This window comes from Pleurodeles waltl, chromosome 2_2, assembly GCF_031143425.1.
Source record: "Pleurodeles waltl isolate 20211129_DDA chromosome 2_2, aPleWal1.hap1.20221129, whole genome shotgun sequence".
Taxonomy (NCBI): domain Eukaryota; kingdom Metazoa; phylum Chordata; class Amphibia; order Caudata; family Salamandridae; genus Pleurodeles; species Pleurodeles waltl.
The window spans coordinates 1,070,727,771-1,070,740,595 of NC_090439.1; the positions used below are offsets into that span (position 1 = coordinate 1,070,727,771).

Consider the following 12,825-nt stretch of genomic DNA (forward strand, 5'->3'; position numbering starts at 1 on the left):
CCCTACAAAACCCCCCTGGTCTGCCCTCCGAAGACGCGGGTACTTACCTGCAAGCAGACCGGAACCGGGGCACCCCCTTCTCTCCATTCTAGCCTATGCGTTTTGGGCACCACTTTGAACTCTGCACCTGACCGGCCCTGAGCTGCTGGTGTGGTGACTTTGGGGTTGCTCTGAACCCCCAACGGTGGGCTACCTTGGACCAAGAACTGAACCCTGTAAGTGTCTTACTTACCTGGTACACTAACAAAAACTTACCTCCCCCAGGAACTGTGAAAATTGCACTAAGTGTCCACTTTTGAAATAGCTATTTGCCAATAACTTGAAAAGTATACACGCAATTGAAATGATTCAAAGTTCCTAATGTACTTACCTGCAATACCTTTCAAACAAGATATTACATGTTAAATTTGAACCTGTGGTTCTTAAAATAAACTAAGAAAATATATTTTTCTATAACAAAACCTATTGGCTGGATTTGTCTCTGAGTGTGTGTACCTCATTTATTGTCTATGTGTATGTACAACAAATGCTTAACACTACTCCTTGGATAAGCCTACTGCTCGACCACACTACCACAAAATAGAGCATTAGTATTATCTCTTTTTACCACTATTTTACCTCTAAGGGGAACCCTTGGACTCTGTGCATGCTATTCCTTACTTTGAAATAGCACATACAGAGCCAACTTCCTACATGGCTTGACAGAGCAGTTGTCACAAGACTTAATTTGATCAACAGAAAATAAGTATTTGGAAGCAAATATGAGAAAGGGGATTCAGCATCACCTAAAAGTTGATATGCATTGAGTGCAGGATGGTATTGGGCATGTGTCCTTCCGAATTCAATGGCCAAGGGTATAGGCTTAAGACATTTATTATTTAGAGGGGTGGATCCAAACTTGAGGTCCGGGGACCCCTGGGGGGCCTTGCAGCCTCCTAAGGGGGTTTGGGACTGCTTAGAGATTTAAATAATATTAAAAGATTAATAAAGTGTATATAAAGTAGCTGAATGTACAACTGAACATTTTAAAACATACTTTAAATACCAAGGAATTTGAAATTGGGGGCTAAAAATTACATTAGTATCCTGGGAGCAGTGCAGATGTATCAATCAGAATGTAGTATGGAAAATGTGTGGCTTCAATTGAATTTAGAAAAGCTCCAACCTTCCCTTTGAAATGTAACTATTTTTTAAATTTATATGTCCAAATTAAATAAAATGTGTTATTTGTGTATGCATTTGATAAATGCGTGTTTCTGTATTTTTTGTGTATTCAGGTTCAAATCATCGACTATGTGTAGGCCGGGTTCCCAGGATGATAATATGAGGTCAAAAGATTGGGAACCACTGATTTAGAGTGTTGAGGTAGCAGACCCGATGTATTTGCCTTGAGAACAAATTTTAAAGACAACAGGCATTTAAAGTGGCTTGTTCAAGCGTGTAGGGAGATTCTCTTACAAGGAATCTCACAGATTACCGCAGTAAGCAAGGGTTTTTGTTACCATTCTCACAAACCTTGATGGTCGAAGATTTGCACTCTGATAATTCTTGCTAGACCCTCTTACATAGGGTTTATTTTGTTACGCCAACTTTACTTATGCATATATTTGTAATTTATGACTGTATGCCTAATGGCTGCCTTGTGGGAAAGTCTCATTTCAATACAGGCCTGTGTTGGTGATGGTGTCAAGCCAAAGATGAACACAATTAGCCTAACTAGGTTCAGTGGAATACATTGTTAGATGTCATAGATCTGATCTGTTTATTATGGAAAGGTGCATCAAATGCTGCAAGCCCAACCAATTTATTGGGAAAAGCATATGTTAAAGTCAAAAGGCCTTTAAGGTAGATTGTAATTACACTGTGTTAAAGGCTCTAGTCAGATGTGTTGCTAAAGGGAATCTCACAGATTACCATACTAGGCAAGAGTTTTAGTGTTGCTCACACCTGACAAATCCTTATGGATGAAAAATGTCAATGTAACCAGCCCGGTTAGGCTCTATTGAGAGGGGATGCATATTCTTGACAAAAGTAATTTTTGTACACAATTATAATCTGAGGACTCTGCCAGGTGGCTGCTTGCTTATGCACAATATAGTATGTGTATGCATCTTAAGGTGAAATGCCTAAAATAAAGGCTAAAGGCTTGATTGGTTTGTTGGGAAATGTGCTAAGTATGTCAGATGCTACAGGTATGCTGTGTGTATTGTGAAAAGTATAACAAAAGTACAAGGCCTGACTTATCTAGTGTGGGCAGCATTGTGATAGCCAATAAACTTTTTAATAGTGGATTGGGATTACGCTGTGTTAAAGGCCACAGTCAAGTTATTTGTTATATGGAAGGTCACAGAACACCTTATTACTTAAAGGTTTTGCTTACCCCCTTTGATAATACATGGGGTAAAACAATTGCACTGTTAGAATACCTGTCAACCACAACAAGAGGGCTATATATTTTGTTTTGTCAACTTGAATTCTGTACATATTTATTATTTTATGACAAGGTCGGATGGCTGTCTTGTGGGAATGCTTACGCACAATATAGGCATAACGAGCTGGATAAAGACAAGCTAACTTTACAAGATACAGACCTGATTAGTTGATTTGCAACAGGTCTGACCTGTTATGAAAAGTTGTGACAAAGGCAGTAATACCCCTTTTCGTCAATGCCTTCATCATTAAAGTCCATTCTCTAGAGTTGAATGCCTTCTCAATGTGGTGACAGGAGCATTACTGGTTCTGCGTAATCAATATAATTGAACAGTCTCCTTAGATTGAGATGGGTTTATTGGTGCAATAAATTGTGAATATTCAGGATGGATAAGTCCTTGGATCACTATGCACAATCTACTGAGCAGTATCTTTGACACTATGTTGAATTAAACATTCAAAAGTGACACTGGTCTACACAACCCAGATTGATCTCTAGGTCCACCACCATTGATAATTGCAGTGATTTGGTGCCATTCTCAGAACCAGGGTGCGAACACCCCACCCTACTTGCATGCAGAAACATGTTGAGCAGGTGACTATTTGTTTAGAGCAGAATCTATTAAGTAATGCTGGGGTTAGACTGCTGGAACAAGGCACCTTCTGACACTGTAGCTGCAATACCGGCTGTCTGCATCTGTCTGACAGAGTGGACTGAGCCTTACACCCAAGAACTTGAAGTACTTCAATGGTCACACCAGCTAGCCTCCAGCAGAAAATCTGACCTGTGCTACTGACCTAGATAAAACGATGGTGTGAACCGGTGTCCCCTGCTATCGGTGCCGTGGTATAAAAAGAAGCTATGTCCTGCAGTTTGTAAACTCCAAGAGTGGCCAGAAGGAAGATATTGAGTAAGCTGTGAGTTTCATGATCTTGTTTTAGCTTTATTTAAAACCATTACATTTTTCTATTTACTGAATTAGACTGAGAAATTTTACAGATAGGTGGTCTTGTCTTTAACACTATTTTGGGTCTACTTAAATACTTGACACATTTTCTCAGGAAGATCCTGCTACTTTGTGCCTTCGCCAGATGTCGTAAGTCTAGCTTTTCTCTTTGGAGAGAGTCATACCATCAATGACCTAATCACAATTGTTGAAGATCCACTGATATAGCTGTCATTATCCTACACTAGCTTGAAGCTATTTTAGGAGCTGGAAAGCTAAGAAATCTATACAAACAAGTTAATGTGAATGAAATAATTATGAAAATGAATATGCATCCGTTTCCATCAAAAGAACATAAACCATTTTCATCAATTGCTTTGCCAGTCGGTTTCTTACCTCATAGAGGGTAAATGTCTCATTACGACGTCTAATGCCTGGATTGTTTCAAAAGGGACACTTGGCAACCTCCCAGAGAGAGCATCGTGTAAAGCCTGCAGACTCACACAGGCCATCCACTTTATAGCAACCTTAAAAATCCTGTCTTTCCCTTCTCCTGGTAATGTGACCTCCAACTCCACCTGCAACAATATGAAAACGAGACAAGATGATTCTTTCTGCTTTGCAACACACCAAAGGATAACACGTCAAACATTTTATGGAATTAAACTTTCCGTACTGCCTCAAGCATGACGATAAAGGATGTCCGTTAACAAAATAAAGACAAAACCCTCATCCATGCTGAGCTATTTAGGGAACAAAAAAGTTAAGCATCACCTAAAATTTTAAGCCAACAGAAGACCAAGAAAGCATTTTACAAATGTCTTATTTCCATCCTTGGTGTGCGGCCTACAGGTGTGGCAACAACCCAGCAACCAGTGGAGGGGCAGCTGACAAACCAAGCATTGGCAAAGCCAATAGGTTTCTGAAAATGAAAGAGCTATTGGCTTTGTCAATGTTAATCTGTACATACTGAGAATAGGTTATGGCCATGTACCTACAATTTCACTGAAAATGCCTGCATGCATTATGTTTAACAAGCAAGCAATACTTGCAATCCTAAACTGCAACATTAGCTCACACATTCCAGCAACCAACTGTTAACAAGAAAAAGAAATGGCTTGTTAATACACTACATATATAATTGTATCAGTAAAGCTGCAAGTAGTGGAGAGGTTTTTGGACATTTCTTGGAAAGCTACTGTGTTTAATGACAAAATGCTACCAAATCATGGTTTAGTAATATATTTATTAAAATTGAGTGTTTAAACAAACTGAGAAACACTCCTGCCCTGATGGCAATGTTGTTAGTAAACTAAAAGAAGTCCTAAGTTATGTGGGCTATACCTCATGGGTATGTGAGCTAGATTCTTGTGATGCACACAGCAAACTTTAGTCTACTTAATCAAACAAAAGAGGTTTTCTTGTACTGCAGAAATGCTAAGATCACATATTTGAAGGTGCAATCATATGTGAGAATTAAGAAAAAGGCAACTCTGTAAACTATTTGCCTGGGATCACACAATTTGAGACCCATTTACGGTTTAAGTACATTACAGTTAGGTCGAGTAGATTATTTAAATTACTCGACCTGCAGGTCTAGTAACATTTTTATGATTTTTCGAGCCCTGCATAAGGCATGCCTTGTACACAATCTATGGAAGTACCTATATGCTGCAAAATCAGGAACCTCAAGCCCCACACTTTTAGATATGGTTGCAAGCCACTATTCATTCACATCATCAATTCAGTCATTCCTATCCTCTAAGGAAGCCTGGCAGAAAATCTGGTTGATGAGAAAAATAGCCTAAATAAAGAAAATGACTTTAAATTACACAGGGCTTGTTCTGTCCAAAAGACATGCTTTTCTAAAAATAAAAAATAAAAAGTTCTGGAATCTTGACAGAAAGGCGAACATTAGCAAAGGTTCTAAGATGGAGACATGAGGAACTTTAGCTCCAGACTGCAGGAATGCAATTGATGGATCTGAACGTGAGCAAGGTCTAAGCGATTTAAGGGTAAGTAGTGAAATTACAGATTGAGGAGATTCTTAGACCTGGGGATGAGCATCAGGAACACTTTTCTAGTTTGATGAACATTATTGGCCACACAAACTTTAAACTGCTTTACTGGCTGCAAAATACACCTTAACTGTTAAATTAACAAAAAGCACTTCGGAAAATATTACTATGAGCAAACTTAGACCTATTTTGTTGGGTGCCTGGGCCTATATCGGGCCCAAATTTGACTCAGTTTTTACACACCGCAGATCTTTGTATGAAGTACTTTTACAATCTACCACTCACACCACTTCTTGCCCAGACTGGCTTCTACCGTGTCAATCTACTCTTCACTCCAAGTCTCCAATTTGCACTCAGTCTCTAGATGTGCATTTTGCCTTCTGTAATTTTTTTTGTTCCACTTGGGCTCAATTTTGCCCCCTTGTTGAGTAAATGTCCTCTGTCTGGTTTTGTAAAGCTGTGCTGCCCTGCCCCTGCATGTTTTGCTGAACAGTCCTTCAATTTCATCCAGTGAGCTGGAAAATCACGCAATCCCAAGTACGTGATCCATGTATTTTTTCTATTTTTTGTAGACATCGGAGCTGTGCTTTGAAGTGTGGAGACACAAAATAAATCCTACTTCCGTTCTGTGTGAGAACAGATAAAGCTGTTTTCATTTAGGATGTGCAGTACTTGTGGTGAAAGCATAAATCATACCCCAGTGAAAGCATAACTATACCCTGAGGTCGAAAAACATTTTTGGGACCATTAGCCCTCCTGGGAGCCTATGAGGCACATGCCAGCAAACTTTGGTTCAGTTATCCCCCTACCAAACTCTGGACCTCTACTTTCATCAGTCAAGTGTGAATGTAGGCAGTACTTCAAGTGGAGTGCAACATTTGGGGGGTGGAAAGAAGTAAAACTAGGAATTATTCTCAAACTTTGTGGTTTATGTAACTAAAAGATTGGCTTAAAATATATTAATTACAATCCATTGCATCGCACAGCGCACTCCATGACCAGTGTTTGGGTGCCTTTCTGTGAGTTTTCTGTTTCTACAACAAACCTAACAATGAACATGTGACCTAAAACAAGACACATTACTGGCATTGCAAAATCTTGTAAATAGTATTAGATACCTGAGTAACAATTAATGTGCTATGAAAAACAAAACAAAATTCAAAATCGAAATATGGGGAGAGGGGCTTCTGGAGAGTCACTGTCGCACAACGATCCGATGAATTTTCTCTATTAGACACTAATCCACTTTTTCTCCTCACATCTTTCTGAAATCCTCCATCAGCATATCTCATATGCCATCTCCTTCCTCTGCATCACTGTCTTTCCACACACACACACACACACACACACAGTCAACTGTGAGAAACTCGCACTGACTTCAGCCTCAGCTCAAGGGCTCTCGATCGTGCCCGGTTATAAAAACCCACCAACAACCTAAACTCACTAACAAACCTTGAGATGACTCAAGTCAAAGTATACACAATACAAATCTTCTGTCACATTAAGGAAACTATAGAACCATCATCTGTAAAAAGCAAATACTTCCAGGGAATGCAAGAAGAAGAAAAAATGTGAAATATAAACCGGGACTGCATCGTTGACATGGATCACCATAAAGTTTTTCAGTCATTCCAACAGTGTTATATGCCTGTAACATTAAGGACATGGATACAGGGTACAATAAGAAAATGTTTCAAAGGCAGTTTTTAATTCTGCCAGGTCAGAGACTTGATAGGGCCCCCTCCCATTTAAAGCCTTGGATGCAGGATGTATGCTGTTTAAGTCGATTTCAAAAGTCGATATGTACTGTGCGTATTAGAAGTGCAGTGGGGTGTGGAACTGGCTAAAAATGCTGTTTCCTATGTGGCGAGCTTGTAGGGGCCACCTCTGACATCTCAGTCTGCACATACAGCCTTGCTGAGCCCTTCCTCAACCCCCCCTTGGAACACCTTGACCAGTTTAATTGGTTTGACTACAGGGCCTGGGGTTCAGAAGTCAACCACAATGCCTGGATACGCTACCAAGATTAGCAGATGACACAAATGTTTTAATGTGCTAAACCTAACTATATATGGCAGTTTGCCTTGGAATCCAAAAATTAACTAGTAGTGCACCCTAAACTATGCAAGATTAGGAGAAGAGCACAACAGGACATGGGGTAGTGTCTCTGCTGGACTACTAACCACCCTCTGGCCTAAACAGTATCTTTCCTTTTGCGACCTGGTAAATAAGTAAAATGTACTACATGCCTGTCGAGCCTGAATGCCTGTCAAGTGTGTATGCCTGAATGCCAGTCAAGAGGAGCGATCTGATAACTAGGAAGACTGGAGGACTGCTCTGCGGACTACAAATGCCCAGGAACCACAAAAGCATCTTCGGCCTGCTACACGGGATACGATGTTTGGCTGGTCATATGCCAGGAGGGGTGAGCACTTTTGTGTTAAACAAACGTCACCCCTTTTCCTAAAGAAAAGTAATTGAAGTTACTGAGTGGTAGTTACCGTGTACTTCTTAAATGGCATTTCCAAATCTTCTACCTCACGGCCTCGTTACCAAGTGAAAATGAGGTGTATAAAGGAAGAAACTTGTACTACCAAATGGAAAGGCCTTGTGACACAAGGTGTAGGAGGTAACACCTGCACACAATGCAGCTCAGTAACTGTCCGCAAGGAACCTCAAGGAAAGGCCTCTCTTAACACACGCATTCTTTCTAGCGGCTGTTCACCCATTAGTTTGCTTACGTGGCAGCTCTATCTCTCTACCTTTAGCTTCATCAGGTATGCAACTTATTTTTCCTATAATTGACAAGAAAAGTATATGAGAATACATTGTCTCCTAGTACAAAATATTACAATGGAATATTAATGCAGAATACAATAGCAAACAACGATAACGCCCATTAGAGAAACAATGCTTTAAAAACTTACTTTGTCTCTTCCAATTGGAAGTGGCATGGCTGTATACAGGTTTTTCCGACCATCAAATACTGGTTTACGATCCCCAAAGATCTGAGTCTTAAAGTGCTGGACCATGTGCTCAACTATTTCTCTACATTAAAAAAATATATATATATATGAAAATGTTGAAAAACAAAAAATAGATGCAAGTTATTTGCAGTACCGAGAGTGTCAACATTTAAGCATTTCCTTGTAGCATAGCAGACTACATAGGTAGGTTGACTATTTGCTGTGTAACACAATCAAACAGAGTGAAATAATATTTTTCTTAGGTAATTAAATGTCAGACTCACTCAACTATTCCAACTTTTTTTTTTTAAAGATTTGACGGAACGCAATGTATACAAACATACTGAAATGGAGAAAAGAAAAATACAATAGCAATCATCAACGGAGACAAGTAACCAGTGGACCACTAATAAGCCAAAAAATACCTGGTCTGCAGTCACCCTCCCTCTGTGCAGTGCCACTCCTTCTCAGTCCAAAGCAACTCTCTTCACTCCCACATCGAGAGTGGAGAGATGAACGACGTTGACAAGCGGTGGTGACAGAGCAGATTGTCAGCCCTGCTTCATTTCTCCTCAGTGCAGGCAGAAAAAGGTGGTTGGGGCAGAAACTGTACCCCCTTCCATGCTCGTCTCCCTTGTGTCAACAAGGAAAAATGGGAGCAGGCAGGCGACACCACCAACTGCCAACTTGCTTTCCCTGGGTGACTTCACAACAGTATTTATGTTGTGGGTTCATTTTAGAGCCATTCATTTCAATTCAATTCATTTTAACATAACTGGCTTTCAGCAGGGATGTTTTATTTTTTCTAATCAGCAGTTTTTCTGCGAATGTTTTGTTATTGCTTTCCTTGCACAACATTTCACCATGTACCTCTGTCCAAGGCTGCTCGAGGATTCTACATGATAATCTATCTAGGATTGCCAGCACAGGAGTGCGTAGCCAGCCTCAACACTTAGGCACACCACGCCAGGCAAACCAAGGCTGACAGCCTTGGTTTATGCCAAGTCATCTAAAGACCTAATGGCAAGTAAAAGCACTCTCTCAAATATCTTGCAATACAGGAACTGAGATGTGAGAGTCAAGAAAATACACCAGTACACTATCATGACAGAACAATAAAATATGTTGTAATTTGCCTACTTGCAGGCTACCACCTCTTTTTATTTTTCCGAACAGGTTAATCAGTTGTTCCACTACTAAAGCGAACTGCAATCTAAAGAGCAGCAGGTTGTCTTGTTCCTCGCTCAGTTTTTCACTCCTCTACAACTTTTTTACCCGACCTTACTGAAAAAGACCCACTTCGCAACAAGTACTACAGAATACGTTTTTATTCAGTAGCACCAAACACAGTGTCCACTAGCTTCACACAACCAGACATCTTTAGCTACCACAATAATTTTGTCTAGAAAGGTAAATATTCTATATAGCAAACCATTCTAGGTTTTCTATTTAACATGAGCAATGGGGTTCAACTTCTTCCACCCCCACAAAAACTATGTAAACCTTCAAGGAAAAATACAATGAAACCAACAATAAATTTAAGGAATTATTAGCACATTTTAAAGCATGTCACTTTACCCTTTTTCTATAATCACATCACTTTAACATATCATTTTCACATCTCTCACCCAGCCACCAATTTATCATTAATTAGTTGCCTGAAGCTATCCTTTCAACACCCCACTGGTTTCCCCCTTCAACATCTGCAGTGTTGTCAAACCAACAACGCCCTTATTGGAAATGATATCTTAAGTTCACCTTTCTTTGATCTCACTCCTAAAATAATTTAAACCCTATCTCCATCTCTAATTTTCTTCTTCACATAACACGGTTTTGTTTCATTCCTACATCAACAGGCTTGTTCAGCTTTCACTCTACTATCAATGTTATTTTTTTCATCTAACATCACAAAATAAAATGATGGATTAACTTTTCAAACTTTTCCAACACTCACCCCCAGTCACAGATCTTGATTTAATCCTCGTAATTTTGCTCGCCACGTCACCCAGTTTGGACCCAGCCATATGCAAATCAGTATTGACCCTGCACCCCATGGGAACTCCCAAGTGAGGACCTCTATGGACTGAAAACAAACACCCTAGGACCGGTTTTGGGGAATCATCCCTCATCAGCCAGGCTAGCTTGAATCCAGTGGCGCAGTGAGCAAGGGACCCACGTCTGGCCATATCCCTAGCCACTTAGGGTGCACACAGCCACATGACAAAATTAAATGGACGGAGTGTTGAAACTTTTCAAACACTGACACCCAGTCACAGATCTGGGTAAAATTAATCGTTATTTGCGCTCTTCAACCTTTCGTTGGAAGTTTCCCCATTCACGATGGGTAAACCGTTGATAGGTACACTTTGACACAAACTAGAAACTTGAAAGATCTGTTGTAGACCACGAGGTGGTTCTTTAGCAACATCACAGTCTTCTTGTCTGAACTTACAACTTAAAATCATTGAGAACCATCAGGTGCAAACTACACTCAACACACAATTGAATATTTCCAGCAAATTTTCTCCTGAGGATGATCTAATTTGGTATTTTTTATGTTATTTAGTACACAATTTTAAAACTTCCTTTGTCCCTTCTTGTGTAAACTATGGATCACTGTCCTTGACTAGGTCTTCCGACAAACCATTCTAGCAAAAAGCATCTCTACCAGAACCTCATGCACATCCTCCATGCTTATCTTTCGGAAAACCTGACCGCCAATCAATTCAAATAATTATGCATCAAGAGAAGTTCATCTTTTCCACTCATACCACCACCTAAAAAGTTCCATAAACATCAATCCCCGCTCTGTCATGCATACCACAGATACGCAGTAGGGCATATGCTCGACGTGTCTTGTCACTCATGGCACATAGTATAGACGTTCTTCACGGATCTTTCAACTCCCCTGTCAATAGCCGGCCATCAAAAGCTCAATACTGCTTTCTTTCATCCATCATGCACCGCAGGCAACAACAAACTTATTCTACCTCTAAACCCTTCAAAATACTAGTTTGTATGGAGAACTCTGACCATATAATTTTACAACTATTTAACCTTGCTTGCTTATTCCTACATAGATCAAACACTGTCTAAGATCATCCATGACCTCTTTCAACTCTTCATCCTCTCGTTTGACACTTCGCTCATCTTTGATGATGGCAACATCATAATAAAAATCCATGCTAGCTAACCTTTCTAAACATATCTTCTCACCTGTAGGCACCCCGGCACATATTATAACTCAAAGGTTAACGTCTGTAAATAATACAGCCTCCTGGCAATGCGCTGAGTAGCTTTCCCTGCCCATTTAGTTGCAAAAATATCCACAACAAGGTTTTTATCCGGTAGTATGTTGAAATTGCTAACACACACATACGTCTTGGTGGAATAATGCACAGCATGTGAATCCAGAAAAGATTCATGCTGCAAAAACAGATTTCCTGCATCAAGGTAGTACTTAGGCTATAAGTGCTCGTATTAGATAAAATTCTAGTTTTGTTCCTAGGGTCATTTCATATCCACTACATTAACAATATGCATTTTATCTCATGGAGTTTTTTTCACCATTCCTCTGACCGATATTTGTAATTTTTCTTTAGCGCCCTTCATTTCCTTGGTTAGATCTAAAAAGTTATCTACAAGTTTGCCGCAGTATTTTGGCACGACCAAAAATAAACCCAGTTCCTTATTCATTCTGCATGGTGCGTCCTCAATACTCTTCACCAACCTTACCTTGGGCTTCACGTCATCTACTAAAATTGTTTTCCCAAAGTACTGAACCTCCTTGAAAGCAAATCTGCACATCTCCAAATTGATCACTGACCTTGAACTCCTTAATTTCTATTTTAAAAAAATGAATAGCCTATGATCCTCTATATGGATTTCTAAAATAAAGTCAGGAAGTACATTGTCTAAGAAAGGCCTCAATCAACCTTTGAACTGCCTTTTTAAAAACTGCAATGTCAGTCCATACAGCATCCTTCAAAACCTATATGTTCCTTCTGTTGTCACAAATGAGGTAAATGTGTGCACTTTGGACATAATGTGATCTAGTGTTATATACGAGAAAAAAAGGATGGTCACTGTTCTAACAACCATGTCTTGAGGTTCTTTCTGAAGTGCAAGAGGTCTTTGGTTTTGCGAAGGTTGGTGGGGAGGGAGTTCCAGGTTTTGGGGGTGAGGTAGGAGAAGGACCTCCCTCCTGTGGTGGTGCGTTGGATGCGGGGGACTGAGGCTAGGGTGAGGTCGGCTGATCGGAGGTTGCGGGTGGGAGTGTGGAAGTTCACTCTTTCGTTGAGGTAGGTCGGGCCGGTGGTGTGGAGGGATTTGTGTGTGTGGATGAGGATCTTGAATGTGATTCTCTTGTTTATGGGGAGCCAGTGAAGGGATTTGAGGTGTGGTGAGATTCGTTTGTGGCGGGGTAGGCCAAGGTCGAGGCGTGTGGCTGTGTTCTGGATTCTG

At 40.2% G+C, this 12,825-nt stretch overlaps 1 protein-coding gene across 4 annotated transcripts in view; it reads right to left on the minus strand.

Moving 5' to 3' along the window:
• AGO2 (argonaute RISC catalytic component 2) overlaps nt 1-12,825 on the minus strand; it is a 517,474-nt gene that overhangs the window by 429,660 nt on the left and 74,989 nt on the right. For 2 of the 4 annotated variants that reach the window (XM_069220804.1, XM_069220806.1), the window contains exons 3-4: nt 8,323-8,443; nt 3,774-3,955 (exon numbers count right to left, since the gene is read on the minus strand). In XM_069220804.1, coding sequence (XP_069076905.1) covers nt 3,774-3,955; nt 8,323-8,443 — 303 coding nt within the window. Of the gene's footprint in view, nt 1-3,773; nt 3,959-8,322; nt 8,444-12,825 lie in introns of all 4 variants that reach the window. The other 2 variants (XM_069220805.1, XM_069220803.1) reach the window with 1 other exon arrangement.